This window comes from Lycium barbarum, chromosome 1 (assembly GCF_019175385.1).
Source record: "Lycium barbarum isolate Lr01 chromosome 1, ASM1917538v2, whole genome shotgun sequence".
In the NCBI taxonomy this organism is placed as follows: Eukaryota; Viridiplantae; Streptophyta; class Magnoliopsida; order Solanales; family Solanaceae; genus Lycium; species Lycium barbarum.
The window spans coordinates 127,035,665-127,049,557 of NC_083337.1; the positions used below are offsets into that span (position 1 = coordinate 127,035,665).

The 13,893-nt window shown below is 38.5% G+C and overlaps 2 protein-coding genes across 7 annotated transcripts; both read left to right on the top strand.

Annotated features, from left to right (window-relative positions):
• The first annotated feature begins 223 nt into the window (after positions 1 to 223).
• LOC132613863 (uncharacterized) lies at positions 224 to 1,015 on the top strand. Its single transcript, XM_060328149.1, has one exon. It carries the CDS (start codon positions 224 to 226, stop codon positions 1,013 to 1,015), a length of 792 nt encoding a protein of 263 aa, XP_060184132.1.
• Positions 1,016 to 5,553: 4,538 nt separating this feature from the next.
• On the top strand, positions 5,554 to 13,666 carry LOC132637631 (probable LRR receptor-like serine/threonine-protein kinase At5g10290). Of its 6 annotated transcripts, none has more exons than XM_060354692.1 (12): positions 5,554 to 5,753; positions 6,855 to 7,006; positions 7,195 to 7,327; positions 7,470 to 7,541; positions 8,387 to 8,530; positions 8,624 to 8,695; positions 8,863 to 8,928; positions 9,043 to 9,107; positions 10,307 to 10,450; positions 10,687 to 11,028; positions 12,005 to 12,399; positions 13,148 to 13,666. In XM_060354692.1, exons 2-12 carry the CDS (start codon positions 6,940 to 6,942, stop codon positions 13,460 to 13,462), a joined length of 1,815 nt encoding a protein of 604 aa, XP_060210675.1. In that variant the 5' UTR covers positions 5,554 to 5,753; positions 6,855 to 6,939; the 3' UTR covers positions 13,463 to 13,666. The 6 variants fall into 6 exon arrangements, with proteins under 6 accessions (XP_060210675.1, XP_060210693.1, XP_060210679.1 ...); XM_060354696.1 differs by having other exon boundaries at positions 5,565 to 5,689; XM_060354701.1 differs by lacking the exon at positions 5,554 to 5,753 and adding an exon at positions 6,062 to 6,249.
• Positions 13,667 to 13,893: the final 227 nt, after the last annotated feature.

The following is a 13,893-nucleotide window of genomic DNA, read 5'->3' on the forward strand; positions in this document are numbered from 1 at the left end:
TGAAAGGATTCAAGGAAAATATTTCTTACACGGTATCAGATTAGAGTTTCTTTCTTCTTCCTCCTTCCGCTATGCCCTAAATCCCTATTTTTCCTCCCTAAGTCGTCGCCCCCTTCTCTTTTTTTTTCCCATGGCCGACGCACCTACCACCCCGGCTAAGCCCACGTTCCACCCGGCCCTCGCGGTCTCCAATATCAAGAATCATATCTCTGTTACTCTTGAGATGGAAAACTCACAATACAGTACATGGGTCGAGCTTTTCAAAATTCATGCTCGTTCTCACAAGGTCCTTCATCACATCATTCCTCCACCTAAAGGTAAGGAGAAGCCGGCTCCCAAAACTGATGAGGAAGTTGAATTATGGACCACCATTGACGCCACCGTGCTTCAATGGATTTATTCGACAATTTCGAATGATCTGTTAAACACTATCATCGAACCAGACGCTACTGCCATGGACGATTGGGATCGCTTGCGTGATATCTTCCAAGATCATCAAACTTCTCGTGCGGTGACTCTCGAACAAGAATTCACGACGACTCGTATGGAGGATTTTCCCAATGCCTCCGCCTATTGTCAACGTCTCAAGAGCCTTGCCGATCAATTGAAAAATGTCAGGGCTCCTGTGACGAATAGCCGCCTTGTCCTTCAACTGGTCTCGGGTCTCACTGAAGCGTACAAAGAGGTTGGGACACAAATTCTCCATGCAAAGCCGCTCCCCCCATTCACTGAGGCTCGGTCTTCCCTTGTTTTGGAAGAACGTGAACTTGCGGCTATGGTGTCTCACGGGTCGAGTTCGGCTATGGTGGCCTCGGTCGACGACGCGCCACTCCCCTCGGACAACACAAGCTCACGCCGAGGGAAATCAAAAAATTCCCGCGGCCAAAATTCTGGAACTGGCCGTAAGGGGGGCTCGGGCCGCGGCTCAAGCAGCGGTAAAATCACCGGTGGCTGCGGTAATTCTGCTCGAAGCAGTGGCGGTCAGCAGCAGTGGACTACCGGTCAGCAGCAGTGAACTGGCCACTGGCAGTAGGTCCCTAAGCCCCGCTGGGCTGCTCCTCCCCCCTGCCCGTACCCGACAGCTTCTTGGGCTTATCCTCCGCCAGTCCCGCCACGGCAGCAGGGTATTTTGGGCCCTCCTCCAGCTCAGCAGCTCTACACGGTGGCAGTGGCCCCTCCCGGGTCGTATGTTCCAACTGACATTGAGTCCGCAATGCACACCATGACCTTGAACCCGCCCGATCAAAATTGGTACATGGACACCGGGGCCACTTCTCATATGACATCCTCGGACGGTAATCTCTCTTCTTATTTTAATTTGAGCAATCAAAATAATTGTATTGTTGTGGGAAATGGTCATTCGATTCCAATTTGTGGTTGTGGTCATACTAGTTTGCCTCCCCCAAACCCCCCTTTATCCTTACGCAATGTCTTACATGCTCCTAAACTCATTAAAAATTTAATCTCAGTACGGAAGTTTACTACTGATAATTCTGTGTCTGTTGATTTTGATCCATATGGGTTTTCTGTGAAGGATTTTCAGACGGGGATGCCACTAATGCGGTGTGATAGTCGGGGAGATCTTTATCCGGTCACCACCATTTAATATCCAACCACCACTCCTTCAACCTTTGCGTCGTTGTCTTCTCCTTTTTGGCATGCTCGCTTGGGTCATCCTGGAAGTTCTATCTTAGAATGTCTTAGGGTCAATAAAAGCATTGAATGTAATAAATCTAGTATTTGTCGTTCTTGCGTTCTTGGTAAACACATTAAGTTGCCGTTTGATTCTTCTATTTCCGAAACTTTGATGCCATTTGATATTATTCATAGTGATTTGTGGACCTCTCCCGTGTTAAGTTCATTGCGTCATCGATATTATGTTCTTTTTATGGATGATTTTTCGAAGTTTTTATGGACTTTTCCTTTGGCTAAGAAATCCGATGTTTATCTGAAATTCTTAGCTTTAAAAACTCACATTCATACTCAATTTGAACGTCATATTGAAAATGTCCAACGTGATAATGGGAGGGAATATGATAATGGTCAATTCGGGAAATTTTGTGAGTCTAATGGGATGTCATTTCGTCTTTCTTGTCCACATATGTCTTCACAAAATAGGAAAGCCGAAAGAAAAATCCGTTCTATTAATAATATCACTCGGACTCTTCTTGTTCATGCTTCTCTTCCTCCTTTGTTCTGGCATCATGCCTTACAAATGGCAACATATCTTCTTAATATTTTACCAAGTAAATTATTAGGTCACGTTTCTCCTCTTCAAGTGCTATACTAAAGAAAGCCATCTTACTCTCATCTTCGGGTTTTTGTCCTTCTCCGACTATCCACAAATTGCAAGCCCGGTCTACACCGTGTGTCTTTTTGGGGTATCCTACGAATCACAGAGGGTATAAGTGTTATGATTTATCGTCCCATAAAATCGTTATTTCTCGTCACGTGATTTTTGATGAGAATGTCTTCCCCTTTTCCAATTTACATTCTCCCACTTCTATTACTTATGAGTTTTTGGACGATGGCATTTCCCCATTGTGGTTGCACCACTTGGCTTCATCTACCCCCCCCCCCCCCACCGTGACCCAGCCCGCTGCCCAGTCCCCTCCCACTGTGACCCAGCCCGCTGCCTCTCTCCCCTCTGCTGGCAGTCCCCTCCCACTGTCACCCCAGCCTCCCCCTTCTACCAATCCGTCCCGAATGGTGACCCGGAGTCAGCATGGTATTTTTAAGCCAAAACGCACGTTTAACTTGAATACCATGGTTACGAAATCCCCTCTCCCTCGTAACCCTGTGACCGCCCTTCGCGACCCGAATTGGAAAATGGCTATGGATGATGAATTTGATGCTCTTATTAAAAATAAGACGTGGGAGTTGGTGCCCCGTCCACCTAATGTGAATGTTAGTTGTTCTATGTGGATTTTCACTCATAAAGAAAAATCTAATGGTGACTTTGAGAGGCATAAAGCCCGTCTTGTAGGTGATGGTAAGACTCAACAGGTTAGCATTGATTGTGGTGAGACCTTCAGTCCAGTGGTCAAGCCGACTACGATCCGTACCGTTCTTAGTCTTTCCCTATCAAAGAAGTGGCCTATTCATCAGCTAGATGTCAAGAATGCTTTCTTACACGGTGAGCTCAAGGAAACAGTGTATATGCATCAACCTCTGGGATTCAGAGATCCCACTCATCCGGATTATGTATGTTTACTCCGTAAGTCCGTATATGGGCTTAAGCAGACCCCGAGAGCATGGTACAAGCGTTTTGCAAATTATGTCTCTTCTCTTGGTTTTTCAAACAGCAGATCTGACAATTTCTTTGTTCATCTACAAAAAGGGGTCCGATATGGCATACATGCTACTTTATGTTGATGATATTATTCTTACTGCTTCCTCAGATTCTCTCCGATGCTCCATTATGGCTCTCCCTGCCTCGGAATTTGCTATGAAGGATCTGGGTCCTTTGAATTATTTCGTTGGCATTCATGTCACTCGACATAAGGATGGCATGTTTCTTTCGCAACGCAAGTATGCCGAAGAAATCATTGATCGAGCTGGGATGTCTTCTTGTAAGGCTATTCTACTCCGGTTGATACTAAACCGAAGGTGAGCGGCACATCGGGTGCTCCTTATGATGACCCGACTCACTATCGCAGTCTCGCAGGTGCCCTTCAGTATCTTACTTTCACGAGGCCGGATATCTCTTATGCTGTTCAACAAGTATGCTTACACATGCATGCACCGCGACAGGTTCATATGCATGCACTTAAGCGTATCATCCGTTACATTCAGGGTACACTTGACTATGGTTTGCATCTTTATCCGTCCTCAGTTACGGACCTTCTTTCCTACACTGATGCGAATTGGGGGGGCTGCCCTGACACACGTCGGTCAACGTCTGGTTACTGTGTCTTTCTTGGGGATAACTTGATATCGTGGTCTTCGAAACGCCAACCTACCCTCTCTCGTTCGAGTGCTGAGGCGGAGTATAGGGGGGCTGCTAATGTTGTCTCCGAGTCCTGCTGGCTTCGCAATCTTCTGTTGGAATTACATTGTCCTATTCATAAGGCTACTATAGTATATTGTGACAATGTGAGTGCCATTTATCTTTCGGGAAATCTGGTGCAACATCAGCGCACCAAACACGTTGAAATGGACATTCACTTTGTTCGTGAGAAGGTTGCGCGCGGACAGGTTCGTGTCCTTCATGTTCCTTCTCGCTATCAGATTGCCGATATTTTCACCAAGGGATTACCACAGGTCTTATTTGAAGATTTTCGGGACAGTCTCAGCGTTCGTAAACCTCCCGTTTCGACTGCGGGAGTGTGATAGATTATGTAAATATTAATTAGAATATTTTGTAATCTACTATTTTAGGTTAGAAATATTTTATCTATTGTGTAATCTTCTATTTTAGGTTAGAATATTATTCTCCTATTTTGTATATAAACCAATTCAAGTAATGAAAGGATTCAAGAAAAATATTTCTTACGTGATCAATCCAGTATAATGAGCTTTTTTACGTTCGCAAAATACAAAGATTTGATTCTTACTAAAATTCTTCATTATTCACTTTTCTCCTACACCTGTTCCCCAATTTTTGTGAATTGTCGGTGGAATTGTCTTGGGATTAGTGCAAGTCAATGTGTAATCTGATTTGGGATAATGTAAGTCAACACCTTGATGTTATAAATTGACCATCTTTATTATGACTTCTCAATCTTAATTTTATTAAGAATTTGTTATATTCTACTTCCCGTCTTAAATTAATTGTCATGTTTCGCTCCTCAATGATCAATTTAACTAATCTTTGAAGTTAAATTAAATTAAATTAACTCAAAATTTTACAACTAAAACTTAAATAGTCAAAAACTATATAAAAAGTACTCCAAATTATAACTTTTCTCATATCAATTTGATATAAAAAATAAATTAAAATGTTCGTTAAAAGTCACATAATTTGACTTCGGAGAAGCCGAACATGCCAATTGATATGGAGTGGAGGGAGTAACTTAAATTTCTTAAGTAATAGGAGTAGCAAAGGTTTTTATTCCTTAAACAAACATTGGACGCCTTTACAAAAAAAAAAAAAAAAATTCAAAAATCTTCAACTCTTTTCTTCTCTCTTTTACTCCCTCATGCATGATACTTTTTTTTTTAGTTAATCCAAAAAGAATAATATCTTTTTATATTTAGTACCAATTTAACTTTAAATTTATTTTTTAACCTTTAATAAAATATTTTTTAACCATATAAATTTTTATGACTTATTTTAAATCATAAATTTTTAAAGTTTTTATTTATTTTTTAAACATGGTACATAGTGAAACACCCTTGTATAAAATGGGACGGATGGAGTAACTGATTATCGGGTGGGACCCACATTGAAAATATTTGCAGTTAAATCATGCATTTTCTCATTGTAATAATAACCTCAAAGACCTTTACAACTCATGCATCTTGAGAGCTCAAAAGAGAAACGCAACTCTGTGGGGTCCACTTCAAGTTAGACTATTCAGACACAAAAAAGAGAAGACATCTCGTAATAATAATAATTGCAAAGAACGCAGACAGAGCTTTTCTTTTTCTCTTTCACTTGTTCCTTAATTGTACCTATTATTATTATTACAGTGGAAGAGTCAATAAAGTGGCAAAAAGGAAGAAGAGAAGCTTCTTTGGATTCAAAGTACATATTCTGCTCTTTTTCTTTCACATTTTCAAAGACCTAAAGTTTGCTTCTTTCCTTAGAGGTACTTTCCCATTTCCTTTTTCATATTCCTCTTCTTTTTTTTCTTCAAAAGATTAGTGTCTTTTTATCCGTTTACTTGTCTTGGATTTCTAAGAAGTGCTGTTATTCATTCTTTTTTGTTAGGATAAATGAGTAATAGAATTCAGAAGTTGTTCTTGAACTTTTTTTTTTTTTTTGGGGGGGGGGGGGGGGGGGGGGGGGCGGTGTATTGGATTGAAAAGGGAGGTGGGCTCCGCTTGAAATTTTGTGGTTTCGTGTTTGTGAGTGTATGTGAATTTATTTATTTGCTGTTTTTAATGCAGTTGGTGAAGCTGAGTCAATTAATTCATAGCCTATCTTGTTTCATTTAAATTTCTTAAAGAACTCACTTTCTCTTACCAAGTGTTCTTTTGAAAAAAAAAAATGGTGATCTAAAACACTTTTACCAATTGCCAAAGCTTTTATTAGGATTCATATCTCACTTGCTATACTTTGAGGAAAGAAAGACTTATGGAGCAGTATTTCCTTAGCTTCATCTTGATTAATTTGTAGCTCCTAGATATGTGTATTTATGAGTAAAAGTAAGGAAGTGCTTGTCACTGTGATAAATAATTTTGATGGGACGATTGGCATATCCTTTTTTGGGATTCCCACCTAGTGTCCGGTATCCACATTGGGGCCCGACTAATTCAGATTCGCGTCGCGTAAGGTCCATTTAAGGGGGAAGTGCTCCCTAACAAGATTTTTTCGAACCCAAGACCTCTGGTTAAGGGTGGAAGGACCCTATCCATCCCACCATAACTGTTGTCGGTGATGATTGGCTTATCTAGTAGAACGGACAAATGTTTTGGATAGATTTTGTTGATTGAGAACTATATTAGGATCAAAAAACGTTTAGATGCTTTTTCAATTTCTATTAAACTTTGATATGGTCATTGAGGATTCATATAGCCTATCTCAACTTGTCTAGGACTGAGGCGTAGTTGTTGTTATAATGGTCAAACAATGGTCATATCTTGGTTAGCGTTTTTCTGAAGATTCAGCTATTTTATATCTAGTTAGGTTTAAGTGTTGCCTTTCAGTTTTAACCAGTTTCCCCTTACTACCTTTTTATGTTTTGTAGACGCCTTTTCATGGAAGATGGTATCTTATGTCACAGTGATAAATTGGAACAAGGATACTTGACGTAAAGTTCAATATCCTAAAAGATGGAACTGTTCTTTGCAATTGTGATGTTAGCGTGTCTCCACTCATTTGTCTTACCTGATGGGCAAGGTACATGTTTCTTCCAGTTCTACTTCATCAAAACCAACTTTACTTTTAGCTATTCTTTTATCTACTGAAATGAATAAAGAGAAATTCAGACGTGACTACTCTATCTTGTTTCACCAGATGGGAAATGTTGTCTTTGCTCCTAATAAAGTAGTGTGACATTCGGTTGTTTATAATCTGGCCCATTTTAGGAGATGCGCTGTTCGCATTGAGGAGCTCGCTAAATGCTTCAAGTGATCAACTTGCTGATTGGAACCAGAATCAAGTTAGTCCTTGCACTTGGTCCCAAATCGCTTGTGATGATAAAGGCAATGTCATCATGGTGTAAGTTCTATTGTTAGAGTTAGAATCACTATGTGCATATAATATAATGTTACAGTTTTTATGTTCTAGAAAGGTTAATCTTTGGTTGGTCAACTTTGTTTCTTGTATGTGATTTTGATAGTTTCTGAATCTTTGTTTGCAGGTCATTATCAAGTATGGGATTCTCGGGCACTTTAACTCCCAGAATAGGTGTTCTAAAGAATGTGAATACATTGTACGTATCAAGTACTAGGGCTGAGTTATTGTTGACAGAATGTTGGCTTGAATGCTGAGCACATATAATTTTCTAGATGCTATTTATTGCTACTTTAAAAATGTGTTGTTTCTAAATATATTTGTTTGATGTCATGGTATTGCAAAAGAACAAAAATCCCTTCAAATCATCAGATTTTAGCTAAAAGTTGAGAACATGATGAATAATAATTTCAAGGTAGCTTCACTTATCAGAAGGGAAAAAGAGAAAGACAAAGTACCTACATATTGTGGTGTTATCAATGGACTAGGAGAAATATTTGGCCATTTCACAGAGGAACCAGCTTTAAGAGAGGTGGGTGTTATATGAACTGATCTAGCAGGAAACAGCTTTAAGAGAGGTGGATGTTATATGAACAGTGAACTGATCTAGCAAAAGTACCTACACTTTGACTGCTGGTTCCTTTGGACAAGGGGCAACCTAATCATTTCACAAAGACAAGGAATGTGAACTATACAAAATTGATCCTCATTATCGGTGGCTTTATCTTTTCCTCTAAGGGGTCATTCTTCACATTGGTCTTTGCCCTTTGTCTACTTCTACGAGCCCTATTTTAGTATTTGACTTATATATTTCTTAAATTAATAATTTGAATGCATAAAGAAGTTACAAGTTTCAAAAAAGATAATTTGAATGCATAACTATATGGAAGGGCACATTTTTCTTTGTTGTAGCTCTTGATGAATTTTGATTGGTGAATATGTTGTTGAGCTCAAAATTGTTAGATCCACGACTAAAAAACTTTGGGACGATTTCTTGTCTTCTGCTACTAACCTAGCTGACTATGTCGTATATACTCCCTGCAGCTCCTTGCAAGGAAATGGTATAACTGGTAAAATTCCCAAAGAGATAGGAAATTTACCAAGCTTGACAATGTTGGATTTAGAAAATAACCGTCTTTCCGGAGAAATACCAGCTTCGCTGGGCAATCTTAAAAAGCTTCAGTCTCTGTAAGTCATATTATTTCATTTAATTATTTCTGTATAGAACTTAGTTTACTTTGTCATTAGAATAGGTGTGAACTCTGTTGTTGCATTGAGCAGGTTTTTGAGTCGAAACAATCTCACAGGGACAATCCCTCAGTCGCTTTCGGGTCTTCCCAACTTGATGAACCTGTAAGTTATTTATCTTACCTTTCCTTTATTCCATGTATAAATGACTTTTCTGAATAGGAGAATAATACATTTATTTTTTTGGGATGTCAACTTCAGACTTCAGTGATCCTTAACCTGTTACCTGTATCATTCGATGTTTGACTTGATTCTCTGATTCCGCTTTGCAGTCAGCTTGGTTCCAATGGTCTTACTGGCCAAGTTCCTGAACAGTTGTTCCAAGTTCCAAAATACAAGTATGCAGTTATTACAGTTTTTACTTTGAACAGCAGATCAACGCTGCTTAGTTTTTGCCTTATCTACTAATGCATAATCTTTAATGTTAGTTTAACTTAATTTGGTTATTCTAGTTTTACAGGGAATCGTTTGAATTGCGGCTTAAATCTCAGTCATCGTTGTGAATCTGATAATGGAGGTAAGTTCTACTAGCAAATATGTGAATTTTGAACTGTGCATTTGACCTACTAGTCTTTCTTATAGAAGTTAGTTTTTCCGGAGATGCTTGTTAGTCAGATATATATGCTTTATGCTTCTGTGTACTCTGGAAGAATGAAAGTGATGTAGCTGAAAAATTAGCATTTTACTACCATTATCTTGATTTTATTTGTTATTTTACTACCTTTTAGCTAGAAAGGAAGCTTCATCTTTTAGTTTACTTTGTTAGAGGAAAACTTTTAGTATTTTCAAGCGATCTAGTTTGTTTGGGGTTTCATGTTCTATAAATAGGATAGTTATGTACTTTGTTTGGAACGACACTTGATGAATAAACACTATTAATTTCCTTAATATATCATCTATGTTTTCTTGTTTCGTTTCCTTGCCATTCTCCTTTAGCCCCTTCTCCCATTTTTGGTGCTATTTCCTCCTTGTATACAAGATAGGGATCAAGAATAAAGGTCTTAGTGTTATTTAGAGTTATACTTGCCATTGGTTGTTGGATATGTTTGTCTTGTCGAATTGGGGGTTTATATTGGTATCTTATTTAATGGATAGAAGGATCAAGCACCTCCTGGTGCTGCCTTCACTAAAAAGATGAGTTTCTTTCCATTTTTACTAATCTTGGAGAGTTGTAACACTGTCTCACTTGTAGGTGTCAAGTATTTTCTCAACAGAGGGAAAATGATTTAGCCGAAAAATATAGCATTATTTACTGCTTGGTTGTTGATTTATTGTCGTCATCTTTTGGTTAAAGTTGAGGTTCAATCTTTTTTTTAGAGATATATCATATTATAGTTATAGAGAATTTTAATAATATTAGGAGTTGTAACGATTAAAAAAGAGAATTTTGATAATCATAAGAGTTGTAGATATCAGGATTCCCTAATCTATAAATAGGGTCCACATGTACTTTGTTTGGAACAACATTTGGTGAGTAAATATTAATGATCTCCTTACTATATCTATCGTCTCCTTTTCCGCTCTTTATTTCCCTTAATCATCATGCTCATTCTTTCTCCTTTTGGTGCTACATCTCAGAAAGTTTCTGAAGTTGATAAAGCTGTTGATTACCTATCCAATATATTAATATCCTTTAGTGAGGGACAGTCTCTTTTAACATATGCACCTTGTTAAACTCCCTAGACAAGCCAAATTCTAAAGTTGAATTTCTTGCAGGTTCTGCTAGTAAACCAACGACTGGTCTCATAGTTGGTATTGCTGGTGGATTTCTTGGAATTCTCCTTCTTGGAGGATCTTTGTTATTGTTCTGGAGGAGAAGGCACAGAGGCTATAGACGTGAAGTATTTGTTGACGTTGTAGGTTTGTGTCACATATTTTTGACAATAATTTCATCAGTTTAATGTACTTGTTATCTGTGGTAAGGGAAGAAGGGTATTCTGGCCATCCATTATTATATCTTGTAGTAATTCCATCTTAAGTTAGTGAGCTTAATTCTTACCCGCCAGTACTTAGTTTTCGTTTACCTTCAAGTTGGATGTGTGCTTCTTTTGAGTATATTATGACATTATTTTTTGTGTTTTATTTGGCGGACTCAGGTGAAGTTGATCGACGAATTCCATTTGGTCAATTGAGGAGATTTTCATGGAGGGAATTGCAGCTTGCTACTGATAACTTTAGTGAAAAGAATGTTCTTGGCCAGGGGGGTTTTGGCAAGGTCTATAAAGGAGTGCTCAATGACGGCATTAAAGTTGCCGTGAAACGGTTAACTGATTATGAGAGTCCTGGGGGAGATGCTGCATTTCAGCGAGAAGTTGAGATGATAAGCGTGGCTGTTCATAGGAATCTCTTACGGCTTATAGGATTTTGCACCACACCAACCGAACGCCTGCTAGTATACCCATATATGCAGAATCTAAGTGTTGCTTATCGCCTACGAGGTATTGTTTCTTCACAGCAAAGCTTTTATTCATTGTACTTTCTTTTACATCCTGAGCATGCTGTTTACCCTAACTCTGCCTGTTTCATCTAATTTATTGTATGTCAATCATTCGATCCTTTATTCCATTGATCTTACATCTCCTGCAGTGCATAATTTTGTTTTTGTCAGCTTGGTTGTAAACGATCACATGTCATTTTTCCTCTCTATCTATGAAGAAAGCGTGCATTCTTGTATGGTCTAAATTGACTATTAAAGTACTGTAGAACTGCTGATTCTAGTAAAAGAACTTGTACATGGCATCAAGTTCGAGGGGCGTGCTTATAGAGATTAGTGTGTAGCTTAATTGGCAGAAGCATCTACCCTTTAGTTTGCATTCTCTTACTTTAGAACCTTGTTCTTTTGACTTTGAACAAAGTGTTGGAAGTTTAATGTCTTAGGGCTGCATCACCATGAATACAATTTGTGTGCTTCCCTTTTTTCCCCCCAGATATGGTAGGGAAAAACAAAGTCCTGAGCAGATTCAAGCAGTTTACTGCAAAGGCACTGTAGAAGTATTTTCTGATATTTCATTAAAGGAGTTGGTTTTTGGACATTGTAATTTTCCTTGATCATCAAGAGCAATAGCCAAATCGTAGCTCATTAGTCATAATAGATGTATTTGAATTATGTTGGTATCACATACCATGATAAGAAAGGGATCAGAGGCGGATCCAGGATTTGAAGCTTGTGGGTTCCCAGCTAGCAGTGTATGTTGTTATTGGGTTCTCAGCTCAAATTTCTTAAGGGTTTCACATTATAAATACAAGGTTCGGATAAAAGTTGTTGGTTCCCACGAACCCACACCCAATGGTGTGGATCCGCCCCTCAGAAGGGATATGTGACTTTATACCTTCTCAAAAAAAAAAAAAATGATTCTTGTGCAGTGTCTTTCTACCAAAAAGAGATTTGCCTCATTGATTGATTTTCACTTGCAGAACTTAAAACTGGGGAGGCTGTTTTGAATTGGCAAACTAGGAAGCGTGTGGCACTGGGTACTGCACGTGGACTTGAATACCTACATGAACACTGTAATCCAAAGATTATTCACCGTGATGTTAAAGCAGCTAATGTATTACTAGATGAAGATTTTGAAGCTGTAGTTGGTGATTTTGGCCTGGCTAAGCTAGTTGATGTTAAGAAGACCAATGTGACAACTCAAGTTCGTGGTACAATGGGCCATATAGCTCCTGAATACTTATCCACTGGCAAATCATCAGAAAAAACTGATGTTTTTGGCTATGGAATCATGCTTTTGGAAATTGTAACGGGCCAACGTGCAATAGACTTCTCACGCCTAGAAGAAGAAGATGATGTCTTGTTGCTTGACCATGTGAGTCCACATAACTCAATGATCTTCATATAATAGATATCAATTATTGCATTAAACTTTTTCATATGTCTTATCTCTACTGACCAAAACTTTTTCAAAACTTTTTTTTTTCTCTGTATATTCTGTTGGGACAACTCGTTTGTCCTTTGACGGAGACCCTCCTAAAAGATATAATTTCATTTCATTTTCTTTTTATTGGTGAAGCTGGTAAAATCTTTCTTATTCTAATTGAAATGGCGCAAACAATTACTCCCTCCGTCTCAATTTAAGTATCTTAGTTTGACTAGGCACGAAGTTTAAGAAATAAAGGGACTTTTGAATCTTGTGGTCCTAAACTAAAGATGTGTATAATGTACTAAAATGTCCTTTGAATGTTGTGGTTATAAACTTTCCATGTACAATGTTTGAATTGTCAACTTACTAAGTATAGAAAGAGGCACTCTTTTTGGGAAAAATCAGAAAGGAAGTAAGTCACTTAAATTGGGACGGAGGGAGTACTATTTTTCACGTGGCACCAGGATACAAATGCTTTGAATATGAGCTAGGTCTTATTACTTAAGCCTTTTTGGCAGAAGAAATATGACTCTATGCTAATTTCTTTTTCTTTTCAAAAGTGTGGATATGTCTCATATATGGACCTTGAGCCTCTCTTATAACTCTACTACATAATCTTTCTTTAACTTTAAGCTTCATAGGACCTTTATGTAGTACTAGTTGCTAAAAGGACAGCATGTGTACCATATTGAAGGTGAAAAAACTGCAAAGGGAGAAAAGACTGGATGCAATTGTAGACCGGAATCTGAATAAGAACTACGAGATGGATGAAGTGGAGATGATGATTCAGGTGGCATTGCTATGCACTCAGGCATCACCAGAGGACCGTCCAGCAATGTCAGAGGTGGTGAGGATGCTGGAAGGAGAAGGGCTTGCCGAGAGATGGGAAGAGTGGCAGCACGTTGAAGTCAACCGTAGGCAAGAATATGATAGGCTTCAGAGACGATTTGATTGGGGAGAAGATTCTATCTTTAATCAGGATGCCATTGAGCTATCTGGTGGAAGATGATAGTCTCCTGATAGACAGATAGATGCCTGGTTGCTAAATGGCCAGCAATCTAATTTTTGACCTTTTGTGTTGCTGATGCCATATCTTTTTCTCTTATTAAACTTTATATTGCGTTTCCTATTTAATAATTGTTTTTTCTTATATGGTTGGCTCTGTGCAGCGACATTCGAGTTTCAAAATGTATTTGACCTTTTATTTTTGTTCTCTTTTCTGTCAAACCCTCTCCTCTTTCTAGCTAGCCTACTACATGAGTCATGACGGTTGCATATCACTTATTCAATATAATCCCTTTCATGTACTACAATATTAATCTATTACAACATAGCCTTTCAGAATACATAAAGAGACCAACAATGATGCTTAAGAGTATCTTTATCTAAGCTATAATTGTCGTCATTATTCTCAATATAATGTATCCAACAGAAAGCGTG

Bases quoted from the DNA above. Each gene is read 5' to 3' on its own strand.
- LOC132637631 (XM_060354692.1), top strand. From the start codon at position 6,940: ATGGAACTGTTCTTTGCAATTGTGATGTTAGCGTGTCTCCACTCATTT. The intron at 7,007-7,194 runs GTACATGTTTCT...GGCCCATTTTAG, and splicing joins TGTCTTACCTGATGGGCAAG to GAGATGCGCTGTTCGCATTG. The intron at 7,328-7,469 runs GTAAGTTCTATT...CTTTGTTTGCAG, and splicing joins AAAGGCAATGTCATCATGGT to GTCATTATCAAGTATGGGAT.
- LOC132613863 (XM_060328149.1), top strand. From the start codon at position 224: ATGGAAAACTCACAATACAGTACATGGGTCGAGCTTTTCAAAATTCAT.